This window comes from Oryzias melastigma, linkage group LG21, assembly GCF_002922805.2.
Source record: "Oryzias melastigma strain HK-1 linkage group LG21, ASM292280v2, whole genome shotgun sequence".
Lineage (NCBI taxonomy): Eukaryota > Metazoa > Chordata > Actinopteri > Beloniformes > Adrianichthyidae > Oryzias > Oryzias melastigma.
The window spans coordinates 8,318,810-8,340,940 of NC_050532.1; the positions used below are offsets into that span (position 1 = coordinate 8,318,810).

Genomic DNA, 22,131 nt, shown 5'->3' on the forward strand with positions numbered 1-22,131 from the left:
GGCTACAATTAAAAGCTGTCGGCCGCTGGTTAACAAAGGCTTTGAGGCCAAACAAAGCCACACTGCCTTCTTAACTCTTCTTTTCACAGGTTTTAATACATGTAATCCATTCAGCTATTTAGGTTTTCCGCTCTCAGGTTCTTGTGTGGATATCACTCAAGCTGTATTCCTGTTTGAACAAAGGCAATAAAATATCAAGGGCGTTTGAGAAAAGACCCATTTTTTTATATACATGGAAGCATAATGCAAATAGCTTTTCAGAACTTTTCAGAAGTAACAGTCATAATGTCAAAACACAACTACAACTTATAGCTAGCTCCAAGTGTTTTAAGTAGAACGACATACAGTACACTGAGAAATCTCACAAAAAATGCAAAGTGTAGATATTAGTGTTGTAAATTTCAAAATTAAAAAAATGTGTTTCAGAAAACAGCAAAGTTAGCAATAATACCAAACAAAATTATTATGAAGCATTCAGCTTTGCATAACTCTTAATCGTCATGGAGCAAAAGCATAACACACAACCAATGTCAAGAATATATTTTTCTATGAAACTTCTTTTCAATAATCTCAGCACCTAAAAGAGAAATATAAAAAGTTATGAAACTTATCTTCACCGATGTGGGATTTTTGTGTCTTTATGTGGTACCTAAATGAAAATATTAAATTGATCATTTACATGCATTTCAAATATCCATAATTTTTTAGACCTTTTTGGAGATATCAGATTTTTAGATGTGTGTATAAAACAATCCAACGTGTAGATTTCTGATATTTTCCACCTTTATTTGATACCTTTCTTAGTTTTACATAGCACAAGTAAATGGAATGGAGAAGATGGAAGTTGCATGAGACACCAGGGGTGTAACCAAGGCAACCACTGTTTCCTTCAGAGAATAACCAGAGAACATCAGTAATGTCTTTATTCTGCAGGCATATTAGTTTTGCTATGACCATTAGTGCAGTGATGTCTATGAAGACTAGAGATGGAGTACCAGTGACCCCGTCCTTATTACATAACATAGTTCTCCAAAATAAAATCAGATAATTAACTCTCACATAGACCAGGATTTCCTGATAATTAGATTCCAGTCAAGTTGCATATATCCGATTATTCCCACTTATCCCACTTATCATTGTGATTGTAGGTTAGATGAAGATCCATTGAAAAAGTGACAAAAAAACAACATTTTTTAATTCTTTTGATAAAAAAAATAGTGAAAGAATGTAATGGCAGTTTAATGTGAGGCAATAGAAGCAGCAATCAACCTCACACCCTACCTCTAATTAGATTTAGTGACTTGGATAATTCCCATTATACAAATGAAAATGGGTCTCTGAAATATTTAAACCTTCAGCAAGGGCTTGCCGCCCCTCCTCTACAAGCCCCCGAGCCCTCTGGGACACGATCGTCGTGAGGGGATACATGTGCATAATACAGCAATAAATCAATAATGTAAGATGCCCCTCAACATCTCACACCCTGGACTAAAAGGGTTTGATGAGTTTACACACAACCACTGTTAACAGGCAATCTGTTTCACTCCAACACTAAAGCTGAATTAAATACTATAATAACCTAAGATACTAGTTTGATATTCTATGAATTTTTTTTTACAAAAAAAAGAAGAAAAAGCACAACTGTATTAAATCAATAAATCTTTTCAAACAACCTTTAAAACACTCCATTCTATTCATACACAAGAACAAAGGCAATGCTTGCTCCTCATCTTTTCTGGTGACTCATCCCCCAAACTTTTTGGTCAATTTTTGCTATTTTTGTCCCCCAGCCATACATTAAAAGCATTTATTATCAAAAAACTATATATATTTACAAGAGCATGACAGAACAAAAATGCTTGCCATTACACCAGATAAGCTCCAACAATTGGAAACAAAACCCTCTTTTTGGTAAACCAACAGAAAGACAACAGAATAATTCAGAAATAACCTGTGAGAAACGAACCATTTCAAACATTTCTAGAAGCCATTTAAAGCTCTAAGTCATTTAGATTTTTAAAAACCAAAGTTTGCACGTCTGAAACACCAAATCCCTTAAAAAGTAAAAGTACGACAGTAGATGAAATCCTTGAGGACCAGATATCTAAATCAAGTCTACATTTCTGTGTAATACTCTAAAAAGAAATAGTTTTTTTTAAGTGACTGTTCATTGAATGCATGACTTTCAATTTGGCCATTATTTTTTGGTGACCCTAAAGGCACAGAAACCTAGTGTACAAACCCGAATTTGTGTGGAAAGGAAGATCCTGCTTTGTGCATGTGTGGCTTTAGTGTGCAGACAAAAAAAACATCAAAATGCAGCTTTAGGGTAAAAGAAGGTTGAAGGCAGTGTAACTTTTAATGGGTTGCTTTAGGCTCACTTCCTTCACCAGTGTTTTTAGGAGGCTGGGACTCACAGAAAAACCTTACAGATGTTCTCAATTGTAGATGTGTTTAGTGTTTCATTAGATACAAGCTAACGCTGCCAAAAGAGAATGAGTTTTTTTGTCCGACTGCTACTAACAACTCAGATTCAGATTAATTGCAGTGATCAGAAGAAATAGTTTGCTAGTTGGATGCAATGAAAGAGTGGACGCATTTGCAATCCAAGACTGAAAGTCAACGTGTCGTGTGATGTAACCAGAGTGGGGCTTCCCCTCGAGGGTGGCAGGGGTGTCATTTTTCTGGACTGGATAAGAACAAAGTAACTGTCACTCAGTCCTCTTCCAAATCCGCTTATCCTATTGTTTCCTTGCTATTCCACCATTTTGTTTGGCTAACCTGAGCTTTTGCTTTTTAGCGAAAGTTTCTATTTCATTGGAGCAAACTTTCCCTTCTAAGGATTTCTGTAGACATCTGACCTAATTTCTCAATGATGCCACTGATAAAAATATCAGAACGCACCAGCGGGCCCAGTTGTTTTAGGTATTAAACTTTTGGTCCAAACCAATCACATGGTGAAAGACACCACCTCTGAAGGTGCCCAGCTGGGATTGGCTGAGGTCCAGATATTCTTGTGTGTGGGGGGTGTGTGTGTGTGTGTGTGTGTGTGGTTTTATTTGCATGTGCTGCAGTCAGATGGAGATGAGTAGCTAGTTGCATATGATAAAGCGAATGCAACCTCAGATGATGAGAACAGATTCAAAGAAAGATTGAAAACTTTTGTTAAAAATGTTCAAGGTTGACTTGATCAAGACTTGAATCCACTGAAGATGTTTGATGTTTGTTCAGCAGGATGGAGTCATGGACCTTTGATTAGAAACCATAAGAGTCAGTCAGAACTGATCCCTCGAAACCCTGTGGCAAAGACTAAAGGCGGTCCAGGGGCAGCCAGCTGCACCACGGCGCAGAAAATCCATTGTGGTTCAACTTTTTCAGCACATTGATTGATGCAAGACTGCCCCACACGATTTGTGGTGATCACAAGAACCCCAATGTAGGTCGAAGCACTAAATATTTACCGCATAAGGCACTGTCAGTGATACTGTACACACCGCTGGAAAAATGCGCTATTTTATGAGCAGAGACACCTTTGACAAATTCACGTGAGGACAATAAAGCCTCATTTCCACTGGGCTGTACGGTATGGCACATTTCAGTCTGGTGTTTTTTAGTGTTTCCATTACAAATGGACTCATTAAGCTGAACCAAACTAACATTTTTGGTCCCCTGTTGGTTGTATGTCCATAGAAAAATGGAATGGACCGGCTAGTGCGGAGCAACTGTTGAAACACGTTGATTGGCGGAAAGTCATTATGACAAAAGAAAGCAAGAAGGAAGTGGCTGTATTGGTTTTCAGTGCTCACAATCTGCTCTCAAACAACATGAAATGCTTTGTACTTATGAAGTACCAAAAGCCAAGCGGAAAAAAAATGAGCTGCAGGATGATCTCCATTATCGTTGTTTGCTTCACCCTGCATGTGCCATGAGGGTCCAACTTTGAGTGGAAACGCTCAAAGGGAAAGTGTCAGTTTGATGACAGCATGACAAAACTCCACATAGGATAAATGATAAGTGGTGTTTACTTGTATAGCACTCAGTTGGTTGGGTGTAGGGCTGGCATGCAAGAAACCTGGGTTCACTTCCCAGGGAGTGCAATGTGGGTCCTTAGGCAAGAAGATACATGAAACTGCGCAACTATGTAGTAGAGTCTCCCTGTGCCAGTCCCCAGCCCGAATAAAATACAAGGTTGTGTCAGAAATGTCATCCGGTGTAAAACTCTCTGCCAAACCATCTGTGCGAAAGCTGTGAAAGTTGATTTGCTGTGGTGACCTCTGACATGATGTGCCGAAAGGTGAACAACTTATATAGCACTTTTCTAGCCCAAACTGCTAAACAGTCCAATTTGCCCATGCATAGACACATTCAAATGGCTCCACTGCCATCACCTAAAATCACTAGAAGTAAATGTAGGGTTCTGTGCTAAGGGCACTTGAAAGGCAAGGCTGGAACTGAACCTACATTCTTCCAATTGGAGGTCAACTGCTCTACAACAGCTGCCTCACTGTCAGTGGAATAAAAACAGAAATATTTCCATCTATAAAAAACACACTTCATGCTGCGATAAATGCACTGCAGTGTCCACTCTCCCTTTCAGAGGCAGGCAGCAGCAAATGGACAGCAATTTAAAGACAAAAAGTTACCCTGTAAACTGATGTTACATGTGGTGCAGCTGAAAATGTGGATTCACTAACTTCTGTTCCAGAGCTCCGACAACAAAAAAAGTGAGGTGTAGCCAATGCCTACTTCTAGCCAATCTCTCTACAACCCTTTCTCTCCATCAGATCAATTGTTTTTTTTTCCAGGCATAATTTGATGGATCCTTCTTTTTTAATTATCACTCTAAATTTATTTAACTAAATCAACATTCTAAGATTTTACTCCTTTGCTATTCAAAAGTTTTTTTTATGATATTGTCCCAATTATTATTTTCCTCTACTTGCTGTTTCACGCTTCATCTCTCTTCCTCTAGAATACCTGATTGGAAATGATGTTTAGTCTCTTTCCAGGAATTGGGTCTGGCCTAAATCCCCATTACTGAGATTGATGGACCACTTACTCAGTATAGTCACAGGCTGGCTCTGCATAATTGTAGCAAGCCAGGATGAGACAGACCTCTGCAGACTTTGTAAACAATAAACTTGAAGTTCTTAAAGCTTTTTTTATTCATTTCTCTTGTGATTGAGGACTTATTTTATGCATGCTGATAGATTCAACTACATTCCTCAACATTTCATGATAATCTGGTGTTTTTATATCCAATTAATTAAATTTCATTTGTTAAAATGACCAAATCTGATAATGAACTCAAACTGTTAATTTTAAATACATTTAGTTGAGTTTTTCTATTTTGGTTTAGATAAAATAAAATTAATTGACCATATTGTAGTTAAAAGAAGTTCCACATGGCTTCCCAACCATTAAAGGATAATGCTGTTATATAAGCTTCAGAGCAATCTTAGCCCTTTATGTGCTGGTGTCAGACCAACAAGAACGCTGCCACTGTCATTCACTCTAAAAATAGAACAGAGAAAGGCTTCTTTGTTCAATTTGTTCAATAGACAGGACAGTACTTTCTATAGTTGTGAATAATGTTTGAAAACTTTGTGAATTTACTTAACAGTTCTCACAACTAAACACCCACCCAAAAAAGGTGGTGATGAATTTTGAAGGCTCTGTACTGTAGTGTTGTGGTTACCAATGGTTCCTTAATGTTTAAATATCCTGATCTGAATTCACAGGTGGTTCCTCTAGACTATGAAATATAGCCAAAGGGGTTAATTCTGATTTTTTAGGCAAATTTAAATTTGATTTATATTAGTTTTCTAAAAAATTATAGTCTATTTGACCCTAAGAGATTAATATTTGGTTGCTGCCTTCACTTTGGTTCCATTCCCAGGCATAGACCACTCAGGCTGGTTGCAGAGATGCACCACAGCCACCATATCTAGACCTGAGAACGGTATGGTTGTACTGCGAGAACAAAACGGAACACAGGGCGTCATGATGATAATCATGAGTTCTACCAGCCCTTATGAATAAGCAAGATAGAGCAGTGTTCCTAACCCAGGTCCTCGGGGAACACTGTCCTAAACACTGTTTTCCATGTTCCTCTGCTAATGCACACCTGGTTCAGCTCATCAGACTGCAGAAGCCTGATAATGGCAGACATCAAAGAAAAGCATGCTTAAGCAGGGGAGGATTGAAAATATGCTGAAGAGTTTCAAAAATAACCATGAATTGGGGAAAACTGACATGGAGAAAATAAAACTCTTTGAATTGGAGCAACAAAAAAAAAAAGAACATGACAATAAAGGAACCTATCTGGTCTGTAGACAAAATGCTGAAAGTTTGGGCTCAAGCAACTTTCTGAAACATTTAAAACAAACCATAAACTACAGAAGCTTCTTTTGGGGCATCAAACTCTTCCTCCACAGCAGGGATTCCCATTTAAAAAGGAAGCAAGCTACACATTATAAGATCAAAAAACATTTTCCTTGCTGTGTCATAACAAACCAAGGATGCACTTCTTTCATAAGTGGGAAGGTGGGTGGGGTTTAGTGAAGCTTTTAAGCACCATTTTAATAATGTCTTCATCTCTTTGATCACTTAAAACATTTTGCCTGTTTCCCATCTATTCCTACCCATCACCTGCTAATTTACAGTAACAGGTGTGTTTAGTCATGCTCTGCAAAATACCAATATTGATATTGTCCTCATTTCCAACCTTCATCAAAATGATGAAAATGGTTAAAGATTGGTCATGACCTTTGACTGTGAGCTTGCTTGGCCTTATGGAGACAAATTGATTGTAATTTTCAACCATTGGCTGTTTTGGTTATTAGGCCATTCAGTATCCATCTCATTTTGAACCATCACAGTATATAAATATTGCAGTTCCTCTACATATAAATTGCCTCTTGGGGTAATCATTAAAAAAAATCCCCCCATGAATCACAAACACTTTAGATATCAAAAGCCTTCCAAAACAAGCAACTGAGAAAAAAAAACTCCATTACTGTGGTCTGAGGCCATAACTTTGTAAAATCAGAAGAGCAGAAGAGCCATTTTCTCTTTCTCATTGTGTGGGTTTGTCCAGCATACTTTATAAATCCATCATTAATCCCCCCACTCCCATTAATCTCAGTATAACAGGTACTAACCGGTTTGGGCATCTTTCGTCTCTCTCCTAGTTGCCGATTAAATAGAAAGAAATCGTCCTCCGTCTTCCTGCTTCTCTCTGGGGCACCGGCGCCTGAAATAAACAGAAACCAAAGACATTTGGGTGTTAGCCTTAAACTAGCAGGCAGGGGACTTTTCAACCGCTTCTAATAATAAATGTAAGCGAAGAGACAGCAACCATCAGAGAGATAGACAATACAGTCATATATAATCATTTAATAACTTGATTCTCTGTTATCAATTCAAAACCCTTAATGCATGGTACTTAATAATATTGGCTTTAAATAACACTTAAGCTTAATTGTGGTTTTGTTTTGCTCACTGGTATTGAGCAGTTTGTTGCCGTTTCTGAAACCACAATTGGGACAGCAGTGAATGAACACTGAGGTTTTTATTGCTTTCCTAACACCACACTATTAATACAGAAAAGGCGTACAACACTTGGTGATGCAGCAAAATGACAACTTCTACTTGAAAATTGGGTTAACTTACTCTGATGATAAAAACTGATAATAGCCCTGTGTTTGAAGACAAAACAAAAACATAATGACGTGTACTCCACAACGCATGTTACAAGAACATATTCAGTTGGAGCCCTGAAAACATGGTCCTTATGTAAACATGCAACTGAATTCATTGTTTTAACTGAAGAAGATAATCTAAAGTAAAGAAAAAACAACAGCAGCATTGTATATGAAGATTTACGCAAAATTGTATTAAATCACTTTGTGATATAAAATGGTTAGCCTGCAAAATAAAGAAAGCACTCTGGAGGGGTCCACAGAAGTCATACTTTTTGATAGGGTGAGGGCAGAAAAATACCTCGTTTCAACACAGAGTTTAAGTAGGACTTGAGTGATAAAGAATTCTTAATCCCAACTATTTATAATCTACAGTGACTCCTCCAGGTATGATGATCACATATTATTATCTCTGAATATCGTTGTAGACTTTTGCCTCATATTTTTGTTGCAAGCTGGTTTCAAATTTATTTAAACAAACTAAACACAAAGCATGAAGAATCATCTTGTAAACGTGCACGCCTATTGTGTGGGTGTGGATGAACAGATTTAATCTACTTCCATTCTTTTGGCTACAGAAAAAGGTTTTCAGTAGCTGAAGCACAATTAGATGTTTGGAGCTTAGTGGACAACATTTGGAATAAACTTTAAAAAAACATAACCATTGAATGTTAATTATGGCAGGGAAAAGCAGCTAAAAACTGAATCAATTTAATTTTATTTGCAAGTTCAGGATTGAAGTCAAAATAGATAAATATTAAGTTATTTTCTAGTTTCTATTTAAGACAATTTGCTTTCTGGTTGTGGTTTTTTTTTTTTACTAAATTTGAGATTTTTCTAAACAAAAGTGGAACTTTCATCAAGGAAATTTTAAATACACTAGAAACTCATTGAAAGTAGATAATGTAAAAAAAAATAAAAGCAAAAACTTACTTAAAAAATGCATAGACTTAACAAATCCATCCTGTTTTTTAAGCATAGATCAATTCAATATTTATCATCAACTTTATAATTTTAGCCCTACAGTTTATATTGTCATGATGAACCAAATCTCTGGGAATTCCCTGCAGGACAATCCCTAACCTACTCTACATCCAACTCTACCCTACATCTGCAATGCATTAGCTCCTGTCATGCAACACAAAAGCCTCAAAACAAAGCACAGATAGTCATTTTAACCTAGTCAAACTGTTAAATCTAAAAAATAAAAACAGATTACACATAATCCAAACAGTGAAGATATTGTTGTTGACAGATCATGGAAGAGTAAAAACAGAATCAGAAATTGTGTTTGATTTAAATAATCAAAACCTGTACAAGAATTTGTGACTTGGACAAGGCAATGACATAAGATTAGTGAAATAAGATCTTCTTGGGCAACTAGCAAGAGCTCCAACCACAAGAACACATTAGACATGCATCCACTTTCAGTGAAAATAAGTGTCGTTGATGCTATCAAATCCTTACTAGGACTGAATTTGTATGATACAGTGCGGATTTTTGGCTTCCACTTGAAAGTTTCCAAATCAGTTTCTGATTCTAAACAATTCACTAAGCATTGGTGCATTTGTCAAGCTTCTAATCCAAGACAATATTTGTTGGGTTATAAAAACTGTATTCAGATAGCTGTTATCCGAACTGAATAAAACTGGAACGCTTTTCAACAAAATGTTGATTGGTTTAAACACTAATTAAATGTTTGTTTTTTGTCTTAAAAGCATAAATAAACTAAATAAAAGACATTGCCTAAAAAAACAATGGGTTAATGGATTTACTTAAAAAATATTGCAGTTTTTGGTAAAAATCAATTTAATTTTGATGAATGGATCATCACAGCCCTAACCTGTAGAGAAACTATAGACAATCGGATAATCCCAAGGCCAAATGATCAGAACTGGACTACAGGCACTTAAGCAACTTCCTGAATAGTTGAAGTAATTATAGAGACCAAGCACCAGAGGCAGAAAAAGCTTTTTAAGAGGATGACTTTGACGGCAAGCACAGAACCACATACGAGGCACAAGAACATGAGGGGAAAAAAAATAGAAAGTTCTATGAGAGAAGAAGTTAAAGTCATGCAGGTAAGTTCCCATTTGCTACTAAAAAACTTGTTGAACAACTTTTTGTTAAAACACCAATAGGTCATCTTGGAGCTCGTTGACAAAAATAACAACTTATAGCTTGATTTGAACTTTAGTCTCAAATGTAGTAAACACACTTCCCACTGATTTGAAGCATGAAACAGAAAGCACTTTCTTTTTGTGCTTCTTAATCAGATGAGGGATGATGGAGCTACGGTTTTGCTTCACCTTAACCTCAAATGCCAAAGGGTATATTTCTCAGTAGAAAAGCTCTTCTGAGGGTGTGTGGACAGTTACAGCAGCTGCAAAAGTAAAAACGTGTGAAAGAGGGGCCTGCGCATTGACTGAGAGGCTGTGTGAGCAGTACAGTTGTGACCCATTTTCAGCTTCCAAAATTAACATCTGTTGATCCATTCTACATCTCTTACGAGTCTCTAAAGACCAACTCCATCATCCAGCTCCCCTATCAAATCGATCAGCTCATTGCAGACTGACATGTTTAGCAGCATATGGAGTCAAAACAGATTCAACAGTCCCCAAATTACAAGACAAACAAAACTTAAAAATTGTTTATCAGTCCCTGAAAGTATAAGAGCATTTAAAATGGACAGTAATATCACAAAAGTTTTCCAATCCAAATTTATATTTTACATGGGGGAAAAAAAAATCTGTATTTGCTTTTCCAAAAAAGCTAACTGTGTGAACTCATAGTTCAAACTTGACATTTTTTGGGAGTCTAAATTCCTCCCCAGCAAGAAATGTAGTCATGATTGTAACACAATAGATGCAGTCATACTATTAGCTTTTTTTTAAACAATACATTTCCAAAATATTTATAGTGTCTGAAACCAGCAGCTGCCACCTTGACTTAACCTCAGTTTCCATAGCAACATTTCAAACAAAGAATACTTTGGTGATAGCTTGTTCTATGGGATTTCCAAGACTGCCAGCTTTATGTTTCAAAATTAAACAAGCAATAAAATATCAAAAAAGGATCCACAAATTTTTGAGTCTGACTTCATAGAACTATGAACCTTATCTATTGGGACTACCAAAAAAACAAAAAAATTTCCAACAGAGTTTTGATGTACAGATGTTTATAGTTGATAGTCAACTCAAAAACTAAATAACTTTTAAAATAACATCCAATAAAGTTTTACAAGTATGTTGAAAATGTAACTACTTTTAAAAAACACATTTACTATGCAGCTCAACGTTAAGACACATTTATTGGCTTAAATTTCCCATTTGACCATTTTTGCTCAAGCTCTGCATCTTTCCCCAAGTTAATTTATCTTATCAGAAGCAGGAGACGGGACAGGCGAGGTGAATTATTTGAAGGGTGAGGAGCACAATTGTGAAAGGAAAAGAGAAAGCGAGACAGTGAACACAAGACCCATTGATATTCAAAGCTCGTCTTGACCCATATACCTGCAGCCAGGAGTAAGGTAAAGGCTCTGAATGCTTAAATATCTTGTCATTCAAATGAATTCCATTAAATACTAATATATAATTTCAGATGCAATCTTTTAAGTTTCTGTGTTGCATCTTACAACAATTCACTCATGGATTAATTTAGGAAAATGAAAAAGTATTTAATATATTTAAATGTTCAAGCCTTTATTAACTCTATGAAATGACTGCATTTGGCACCACAGGGTATAAAACGAGCTTTTTAAAACCGCATGTCTGCATGTTAGTCTACCTGGATGCAAAAGCCTACAGGGCATGTTTGTTCATTCAGTGCAACAGAAGGTCATTCCCAGTGGATGTAGCTTCCAGGTTACCATTCATGCAGAAAAAGACTGCAGCCTGAGTCCATTGTACTTTTTTTCAATTATTTTATCCAAGTTTATCCTGTTGCATTTTGCTGAGCTTTTTATTGTGGTCCCACCTTTATTTTCACATTCTCCTTCTATGGATTGACAGTACATGTTTGTTGGAATGAAGATCATTAAAGGAAAACTTTTTTTTTTTTTTATTTTGTTTGATTAGTGACATGTTAGTTAAAAAATAAGTTATTTGGTCACAGACTGAATATCATATAGAAAAAGATGTTTCAGTCACACTGCTGCCTTCAATCCTGATCAAAAAGTTAATCTACCAAACCAAAAAAAACCCCTTCTCATAAAATGATACTGCAATCACCTTATTGTTTAAGGAAAACTTAAAAAAATAATAATAAATTCTCATAACGCAACTCCTCAACTGTTCACGTGATCAACATCTCTGCGACAAAAATCAGCCGGAATTATGTTAACGGTTGAAGAGTTACAGTAGTTGAAAGAATGTCAACACTGGAGCTAAAGCTCTGGTGTGAAAGAATGAAAGAAAATACCACTATTGTTTCCTTTATATTTAAAATAATAATAAATTTAATAATATCCTTTCGGAAAAAAAACGACCAAAAAAAATAAATAAATAAAATTTGGTTAATGTACGTTTGGATCCACAGGTTTGGAGAATAAAAATGGCCCAAAAGATGATCTTGATACTTTCAGAGATATTTTTGAGATGGTGTTTGGACCGGGTAGAAACTCAATGGCTTGACTGTCCGCTCTCCTCTCTCTAAAGTGCACTCCAAGTTTACAACTAGAAAGCTGAGACTCTTGAGATTCAATGGGTGCACGGCATTTTACAACCCTCCCACCACACAGACACATTCAGCTCCAGCAGCAATCAAAGCAAAACGTACAATTTCCTAAAGCCCAAAAACCTAAGTTAAAACTAACTAGGCTGGTAGTAAAATTTCTGCTAGCAAGCCCCTTTTTTGCTGACAAAGATCCTAACAAGCCAGATCAGTAAAAGTCTCACAATCATTTACTCAACATATTGCCACAGAATTCTATGACACTGCAAATGATTTGGTTGCTCCTTCAATACATTTATTCACCTCTGGGTGTGTTGTTAGCATGATAACAACAAATACCGGTACACAAACTTTTAAGTCTCACTTTGTCTGTAAGCAGTGGGAGCTTCAATGTTTTGACCACAAGCTACAGTATCAAATCATTCACCAATCAAGAGCATGAGAATTTTTAGAAAATATTCTGTACATCATAAAGTAGAAGATGGCTGAAGGCGTAAATAAATTTAAAGTTGTATCATCTAGATATTTGGGATGTATGAGAAAAGTAAAAAACTTTGATCAACTTTATTGTACATGTTGTCTTAACATTACTATATATTTTCCAGGTGGTCAGGTGACTTTATTGTGCTGCAGCTGTTTGAGGGTTAATAAAGACCGTCAGTGCAACCTCCCTATTAAACCTCTGTATGCATCAACAATTAAATAAAAAGAAAAACATTCAATGTTATTTTTACTAAATCCTGCAAAACGTGTTTTTAATTATCTATTATCTTGCTATATATATATATATATATATATATATATACATACATATATTGTCAACAATCATTTATTAACTGAACATGCTTATTTTACTTAAACTGTGCTCCCTGAATAAAATAATTTTAAACAAAACATTACTAAAACTGCAATTTCAATACTTCAATCATATACTAGCAACAGAGCAAGTTTAAAATGACTGACTGATAAAAAAGAACTGTAAAAAAAAAGTATTTTTGGTTGATCATCATTTCGAATGCATTCTAAATGGTTAGCAAGAGAAAACTGCAAAAAATACGATGTAGAAACTGTGAAATATAACAATCCTCTCTTCGCTGTTACAAATTGAGAAAGACAAACAAGAGTTTCTGAATGTGTAATAATGTTTCAAATGCACTTTCAGAAATACTAGTCAAAAATGAAATCTACCAAAAAATACTTTCAGTAAACAAATTAGGGCTAAATATTTATTCCCTTGTATTATGTTGGATGCAATGTTCACTGGGCAAACCATCTGCTGAAATGAAGTGGGCTACACTGCAACTTCTCTGAAAAGGGAAATAAAATGCAAGAATTTAAGACACACCCAAATGCAATGGGAAGGAAGCTCGACAACACCACAATGCTGTTTGGTTTGAAAGAATACAGTCTTTCTATGCTATTCCTGTTTTGAATTTTTAAAATCAAGCATTACACTGTGAAATGTCTTCATTTCAAATAAAAGGGCTAGTTTTCTTTATTCAAAAATGCAGTAATTAAAACCACATGTATAGGAATCTTGCACAATGAAACCATACTTTCAAGCTCCTAAATGTTTTAAATAGCTGTACTCAATACACAAAAGTTTCTAAGACTGCAAACAGACATCTGGGATAATCAAAAGCCTTAGAAAATACATAAGGTTTTGGTTTCTAGAACTTTGATGGGTGGTTGTTGATATTCTGCTTATGATCTTGTCAATGTAATTAACAACATTTAGAGATATTTAGAAACTTTGAGGACATGCATGTGCACATTACTGCAAAACTTTTTTGTATACTGGTTTCCTCATGGGAAGACTTTAACACTTGCTCATCGGTATGTGCGCATTTGCAAAGTCTACAAAACCTCCCACTGTCAATGCCAAAGATGAAGTGCATACCCAGAGACAAAAGTCACCAGCACCACAGCTGTTTTGACAACAGGAAGCTGTAACAACTGCTAAGCTTGAGGTTTCATTGCTACGACTGCTCTACAAACTGCTTTCTCAGGAGTAGATAGTGAGCTAAGTGATAATAAAATGAAACAAACAACCAGTCTACAACTCTAACTGAAACATAAACACATCAGGAGGAATTGTAGCTCTTAAACATTCATCTTTTTCATCATATGCTATGATCAGCAGACCAGTAGATTTAGAGGAGTTTTACAATCAAACATGTACAGTTATCCCTCGTTTATCACAGGAGATAACATTGTAAAAGTAACCTGCAATAGGTGAAATCCACTAAGTAGGACTATAGGTATTCTAAGGATATAAAACCCCATCATTACACACCTTAAAGACTTTTCTCAGACAAACATTTTCACACTTGTCTCTTGCTTAAAACTCTCAAAGTTCAAAGCTTAAAAAAAACGTGTCCAGTATTGGAGAAAACAAATATCTGCGTGCGATCAGTTTTAGAAAAAATTGGCAAATTAAATATGCCATGGTGTTGCTGTACAGGAGAGATGGCACAAAGGAGATTGATTAACAAGGTCTACAGTCAATCAAGATGCAGAACACAGTGTGATATTAAAAAGAAAAAGTTCACTGACAAAAATCTGGAAAACGGCGAGGCTGGGAAAGGTGAACCGCAACATAGTGAGGAAACACTGTATTGCATTAATGGCTGCCCACAGATCATGACACAGTCGTGATCTGTGGGCATAGCGCAGTTTAGACATCAAGTTGTAGTAATCACAAGAGGGTTTGAAAACATAAGAGGGTAGGAAAAACATAGACTAGATCTTTACAGACCACAAGAAAAAATGAAATTAACTCCTGAACACAAACTAAAGATTGATATTGACAGGTAAGACTATAACAGCCTACTTTTCCTACAGCCAGTAAAAAGTGTTGTGAAGATTTCAGACGCTCCACAGTTAATATACAATACTTTATCCTTTGCGTGCACTTTGGGGGTTCTGCCAAAATACTATATTTGCAAAACATTTTTGTAGCAATTTCAAGAGACAACATGACCCATGAAGATGGAGAGACAAGATAGGAAAAGCTTAACACAGAGGTGTTTGTTGGGGCAAGAAACACTAGATAGGATCTGTCAGTAAACCTTTGATAGGGCCTGTCGGGGCTTAAAGGGCGCTTTATTCTCCATGAGAAGCAAAACACTTATTGTCAAACCCAGAGCTGAAAGAACAATCATTTCTTTCTGCCAGGACATTTTATACTACACAAGAAGCTCAAGCATAGAACTCCCGTGAAAAGTCAATGGGACCTCCCACTGCAGCTACCATCACATTAAGCATTGCGACAAAACAGCAAAATACAACAACTCGACCACATTGCAACAGTGGCAGAAAAAACAACAACATTTAAGTTGATAGTAGATGAGGGAAACCTTGAGTTCAATACACTCAGAAGATGTACTGTTCCCACGAGTAACAGCTAAGGAAGTTAAAGACATAAAGTAGATGTATATCATTCCAAATATTTTGATTCATTACATGGTAAATGGTAAATGGCGTATACTTGTATAGCGCTTTCTACCCTCCTTCGAGGGCCCAAAGCGCTTCACAGTCACAGACCCATTCATCCATTCACACACACATTCACACACTGGTGGGGGCTCCGCTGCCGAACACTGGCGCCAACCTCCCACCAGAGGCAATTCAGGGTTAGGTGTCTTGCCCAAGGACACTTCGACACATGGGCAGGCAAGGCGGAGTCGAACCCGCTCACTTCTGATCAGGAGTCGACCGCCCTACCACTGCACCACGGCCGCATGAGGCTATTCCCACAGCAGATGCAACAAATATTTGATTATGGTGATGGGTTAAAAATAAATTGCATAGTTCTTGCAAGTTCTTTCCAGATTATGTTATGTTGTTTTTTTCAGTCATCTGGCCTTTTGTTGTGTACGAACCAACTTTTAGAAGTTATCCATATATAAATGTATCCACTAAAACTAATGGAAAGCGTGACTTTTAAAAGTTTGCTTTAACACACAAATATTAGGCCAATGTTGGGCAGAGGAGAATGGCAAGGTTTACAATTATCTTAGTGAGCAACTGTGACGTTTTCTTGAAATGTTCAAGTGTAAAATATTCATACTAAAGTACATAAAAAATTCCTAATTAAATTTCAATTTGTACAATTAAATCTATGTTCACCCTTTTTTTTGATTGAGCAAATGACTGAAATGCTTATTTCTGGTTTTATTTTTATATATATTTTTTTACTATAGCTTATATCTATGTTGCTGTGGAGTATAGAGATGTATCAATAATTAGTAACCTGAAATAAAATGTCTTAAAACATAATATCAATAAGTAATATTTGATAGAAACTAGAAAAGTCACTAAATTGGCTGTAATATCGTCCAATTAATTTGTCAAGAAGTCACATTATCACTACACAACACCACAACAAACACTGGAGATGTTTTGAACAATCACACCTCTGCTGTGTGAAGAATTTATCTCAATATGGGTACATTCAAATCCTAAGTTAAAGGTCAAAATTAGTAGTCTTACTTTAGGATAGACTTATGAGTTTTTGAAGAAAACGAGTCCAAATTACCTATAGCAGGTATTCTCTAAAAAGCTAAAAGGGTAAATAATTTGGAAAATATATGTTTATCTCAAAATAAAATTAATTTGTAACAGAGCAGAAAAACCACAGGTTAAGGTCAGGATAAGATTTTCTTAATATAAGGAGGTCATTACATCATACAGGTGTAAACCAATGTGCGAAAATGCTTTTCAACACATATTTAGAAATCAACTTTGAGGTGACGAGTGAACATGCAGGCTCATCTCCCTGTAAGTGCTATAAATAAATGCAATCAAAATAATACAATTTTCTGGATTGTTTAATCAACAGATCACCAAACAAAAAAGGGAAAAAAATAGTGCATGTGGAAGAAATCTAAAACCAGTCGTCAAAGGTATCTCATGTCATGATCCAGAACCTCTTCCTCAAATGAGTTGTAATTTAGTCCCAGAGGGGGCGGCGCCAGAAAGTAACAGGAAAGGTTTGAGCGACGGCGATGACAGCCAATTAAATCCCCTCATTGTTTCAATTAGACCAATCAACAGCTGCCAAAGGCTGTGACGCCGGCGGAGCGTCTGTTTGTGCAATATGGACCGCTAGCATCATGTGTGGGCGCGCTAATACGACTGCGTTGACAACTACCGTTTACGGGCAAAAAGTAACTTCAATGAATGACTGAAAAAATAAATTCGTTATAAAACACCACGATAATTACAACAATTATTCTACGTTTTTAGTTATTTTGGTTTAAGACTAATTGTGTGTGAATATAATAGAAAAACACAAACAAATAGCGGAATTTAACATTCTCCGCGAGGACGGACAGCATCCACGCGCTCTAACAGTCTTAATAAAGCTATGTTCTCTGCTTTTCTTTTTATATTTGTAGCAGCCAGTCTAGAATAAAACTCTTGACATGAAAGTTTGCGAAATAAATTTGAGATTTAGAGACCATGAAGCGGCAAATCCAACACAAACAAGAAGTTCCGTTCACAGCAGAACCCAACAGAACGAGCTTTTAAGCTAGCCTACTTTGCGGGTGAATCCATTAATGACACTGATGAGAGAAGGAAAACGACTGCTGTAATGTAGTTCAGGAGTCGCCTGCAGGTCATTTAGTATGAAGGTATCTAATTACCCCGACTGACTCCTGCGTTTCATAACATTTGCTTAAATACAGCACCTCGGCACAGCGGAACATCGCCCGTTTAGACCGTGCTTTGACTCACCCGTCCCCCCCGTGTCCTGAAAAAAGTGTAAGAAGCCGGTTCGAAATGGAGGAATAGCTGAAAGAAAAGAAATTGGCGTCGAACCACGCCGCGTCTAATCTGTCCGCCTGTTGGCTGTGCTATATAAGAAGTTAAAGGCGCTAGCGGCGTTTTTAACGGTACTCCGCGGATAAGGGGAGAGCCCCGTTAGGCGCTCGTTTATTAGCCTGCGGAGGAACACAAATCCTCAACTACTTGACCGGCTTAAGGGGAAGACAAGAGGGGGGGAGAGATGAAGGCGATAAAAAACTCACCTCTAAACGCCTTGGCTGCTCCGAGGATGTCTGTCCAGCTGTCACCCTCTCTAGCGGCTCTTAATATATCCACGGAGGGGTAAAAATAGAGCGCTTTCCACCTTCCCGCACTTTACGCCGTTTGCCGGACGCAGACACCGAGCTCCGCCGTGGAGGAAACTCCTCCGCCTGCCTGCCTGCCTCCCGCGAGCGGAGAAGAGCCAGTCAATATGGCTGACGAATCCACCGTGCCGAGGCGTGGTGATAGTCCTGCAGATTCACCCCCTCCCCTCCCTTCTCTCGCCCCGTGACTTAAACCGCAGAGCAAACTCCCGCGGGGCGTGAGGGGGCTCCAAACTTTACCATACCCAACAAGGAGAGGTCTCCTACCTTGCCGGAGAACCTGTTAGGTCACGTTATATTTTGAGAAACCGCCCCCGTGACTTAATAAAGTATTTTATATCATGCAAAAATAGAATAAGATAAATAATACTCTGCTTAAATAGATGTTCATGTGTTTTGTTAAAATTGACTTCAATTAAATTAATATATTTTATGCTTTTGGCATGTTCTTGTAGCATTTTCTAATAATGTAGGACAAATATAAAGAAAATTGAAATTAAAATTGCATTTTTGTATTCAAGTTGTTGTGAATCAGGAGCAGACCAAAACAAGGTCTTTGGAAAAAGGCTGCAATAGGTACTACAATTGGCCCAATTCTGATGCATCCACTTGTAGACAAATAGATCCATGTATGTTGTTTTCCTCGCTTGAGCTGACATCTGGCTAAAAACTATGGGACTAGCTCAGACAGTGCTAGCCATTTTTGTTGCATTGGTAATGCTAGGTTGGGGGTGTGAGGGGCTGTAAGCTAGTGGGAGAAATTATAAACAGAGAACTCAGAGGGAAGCTTGTACAATATTTCAAAAGATGATGGGAGTAGGACATCATTGACTCAATGTGATCAAATGAGATCCACGTTTCTTTTGCATATACTTCAGTGTTCTTACTCAAGAAATTTCAATTGTGTGTAAGAGTACATAAACTTTGAAAATACACATTTTAAAAGAGGAAATGGGCATCATTATTGCACTTCTCACAAAACGTTAGAGATATTGTTATTTTTCGAGTGCTTGGCCTGATTTTTAATGATCATCAGTCCTCAGCTGGTCCCAGATGGGCTCTATAGGGTTCAACTCAGAGCTCTTTGCTGGCCATAACACACGAGAAACTCCCAATTCAATCCAACTGTGACAATGCTGGCAGAATGAGGTGGAGCATTATCATCCATGAACAGAAAGTTGGGGGTGTACTGGTGAAACTGAGTGATAATATGGGTTCTACAATGTCTCTGAGGTAAGAAAGTGCAGTGATTGGACCATCTACAATAACCAAATTGGCTTTTCTCTGACTGATGATGCCTGTTTAGATGGTTGAACCTCCTCCACCTAAGTGAACCTTGCATTCACCTCGCCTTCTCCAACAACGACCAATGACCATCATTTATGTGCAAGCTGACCCAGTTAACAGGACAGCAGACCGTTGCTGCATTGTCCAGGTCACATGGTCTTGTGCCCCCTGTATACGTTCACGGTGGTGACTTGGTGTCACTGGAGTCATCTGCAAAGGTTGTTAGGCATTCTGGTCAAATTGGTGGAGTCAGTTGTAAATGGTTTGTCCTTAAACCCCAATACCCCTCACATCTGGTAAACGGTTCTGCAGCTGTGTGGCATTTACAAAACCTGTGCAGAGGTCTTTTGGTACTGGTCATTGTTGCTTTCCGTTTCTTCCACTCCTTGGTCTGTCACACACTCTGCCAGTAGCTTTGTGTCTCGATACAGTCTGCTGATGACGCTTTGATTTCCACCAAGTTCACCTCCCACATCTCCTGAGCTGAAGGGGCACTATGACTAGGTGTTGCTGCTCAATAACCAAGTTACTTTATGTGTTCATAGCTGTTTGAAGACTTACTGGCAAAATCAGCTTTTTATTTCCACACAATGTTGAAATTGACGAAACATTTTGTAGAAAATTTTGGGGAAAACACTAAATGAGGTGTGTCTATCACCCAGATACAATGGTCTCCCTATCCCAAAAAATCTGTCAAGGGAAACAAATTCTGTACATATGATATCCTCTAAGTTTTTCACCATATCCCTAACTTTTTGGAAGAGGTGAATTTAAATTTCCTCAGTATGATTGTTTATGATACACCACCCCAACTTTATATCATTTTTTTCCTGACAATTGCACAGTTTCATTTATTGTTATATTGTTAAGAAAAATATTTGACTGGAGGTGTCAAAACAAAATATATGCAAAAACTCACATGCTACAAGATTTTATACCACCAAATTCACATCATAAAAGTGCTTAAACTGTTGTTGTACTATTTTCTCATAAATAGTACAACATGGGCTTCAATAAACAGATTTTAAAGGGAAACATTTGTACTTCTCTGAGAAGATGAGATGATTTTTAAAAAAAAATGGACACAAAACAACACAAAGGTTTACCAGACCAATGTCTGTAATTTTCTATAAGTGAATTGTGAATTTTTATTCATCATTTAATTGATTAAAAATTGGGTAATTAGCTAGCCTGTATTCATATTTTTTTTTCATTTGCATTATGCACCTTGGCTGTATGAGTAGTAAGCACAAAGCTGAATCATCAATTTTTGAAGGGGCACTCTTCAGTCAGAATGAGAAGGAGAAAGTTAGCTTTACTTCCAAACCAGAAGCTACAGTACTTGTAAAATGTTTCTTTTGTAACAGCATGTTTAAATGTCATGAAACGGGACATGTTTGTGCATCACAAGTTATAAATACCTGACAAACTATGTAACTATCATAATTTGTCAAACCACATACACACCCATAAATCCAAAATTAAAATTTTCAGTTTTATAAAATAATAAATAAATAACCCATATCGTTTTTGACATCACCACAATAGCTCCTCCGCCAATTAAATTCATTCACAGAAAGTCAAAATGAAATGTATCACCTTGTGTTTTTGCCACCTCATTAGAAGATGGAGTCTATGTAAAGCTTCTGTAAATGAAGACTTCACGAAAATAGCTGTGATATGAACGGAGCCTTGTGGTGAAGGGGAGGAGGAGGGGATGTGTCATATCTGGGCTGTGATTCACCAGCATTCAGCTTGCCTAAACCTGAAATCATGACACAAGCAAGGAACACATGAGGACCACACTGTAAGTAATCAGCTCTCAAGTGATGCTGTGTTGGAGCCAAGGGCAGTGTCAGTGTGAACAGTTACTGTTAATCACTTGTGTTTACTATTTTCAACAAGATTCACAAGGTAAATGATAATAAATATTTGAACCAAAGACAAAAATTCAGGCTTGCTATGATGTGGCCCACAACTGAACAGAGCAGACTAGAGAAGATGATGTTGATCAAATAGAGAAGATACTTTCTTGAATGGTAAATGTTTGCAGAAATATCAATAAACACAAAAAAATTAGGTGATTGAGGAGCAGAGGTGCAGAAGCGAGGTCCATGGCTAAGACGAGCCAGAGGCGAGGTCCACAGCTAAGATGAGCCAGACCTCGACGTGTACATTGGCATCCTACAAACGGCAAAACCTGTGGATTTGTATTTGCCACTTCCCAGCTTTTGTTTAGGGAATACTTCCCCAAAGATTGTTTTTAAAATGTAAGAACATTTAACAGCGAAAAGTGGAAGCCATTGTAAACAAGAACTAGCAGGCATGGGTAG

At 37.2% G+C, this 22,131-nt stretch overlaps 1 protein-coding gene across 2 annotated transcripts in view; it reads right to left on the minus strand.

The window, feature by feature from the left end:
- Window positions 1-18,757, minus strand: part of LOC112155354 (radixin) — a 33,441-nt gene extending 14,684 nt beyond the window's left edge. The window contains exons 1-2 of one of the 2 annotated variants that reach the window (XM_024286911.2): window positions 18,410-18,757; window positions 7,164-7,255 (exon numbers count right to left, since the gene is read on the minus strand). In XM_024286911.2, the coding sequence (XP_024142679.1) occupies window positions 7,164-7,175 (12 nt within the window). In that variant the 5' untranslated portion in view covers window positions 7,176-7,255; window positions 18,410-18,757. Of the gene's footprint in view, window positions 1-7,163; window positions 7,256-18,116; window positions 18,282-18,409 lie in introns of those variants that run through there. The other variant, XM_024286910.2, reaches the window with a different exon arrangement.
- Window positions 18,758-22,131: the final 3,374 nt, after the last annotated feature.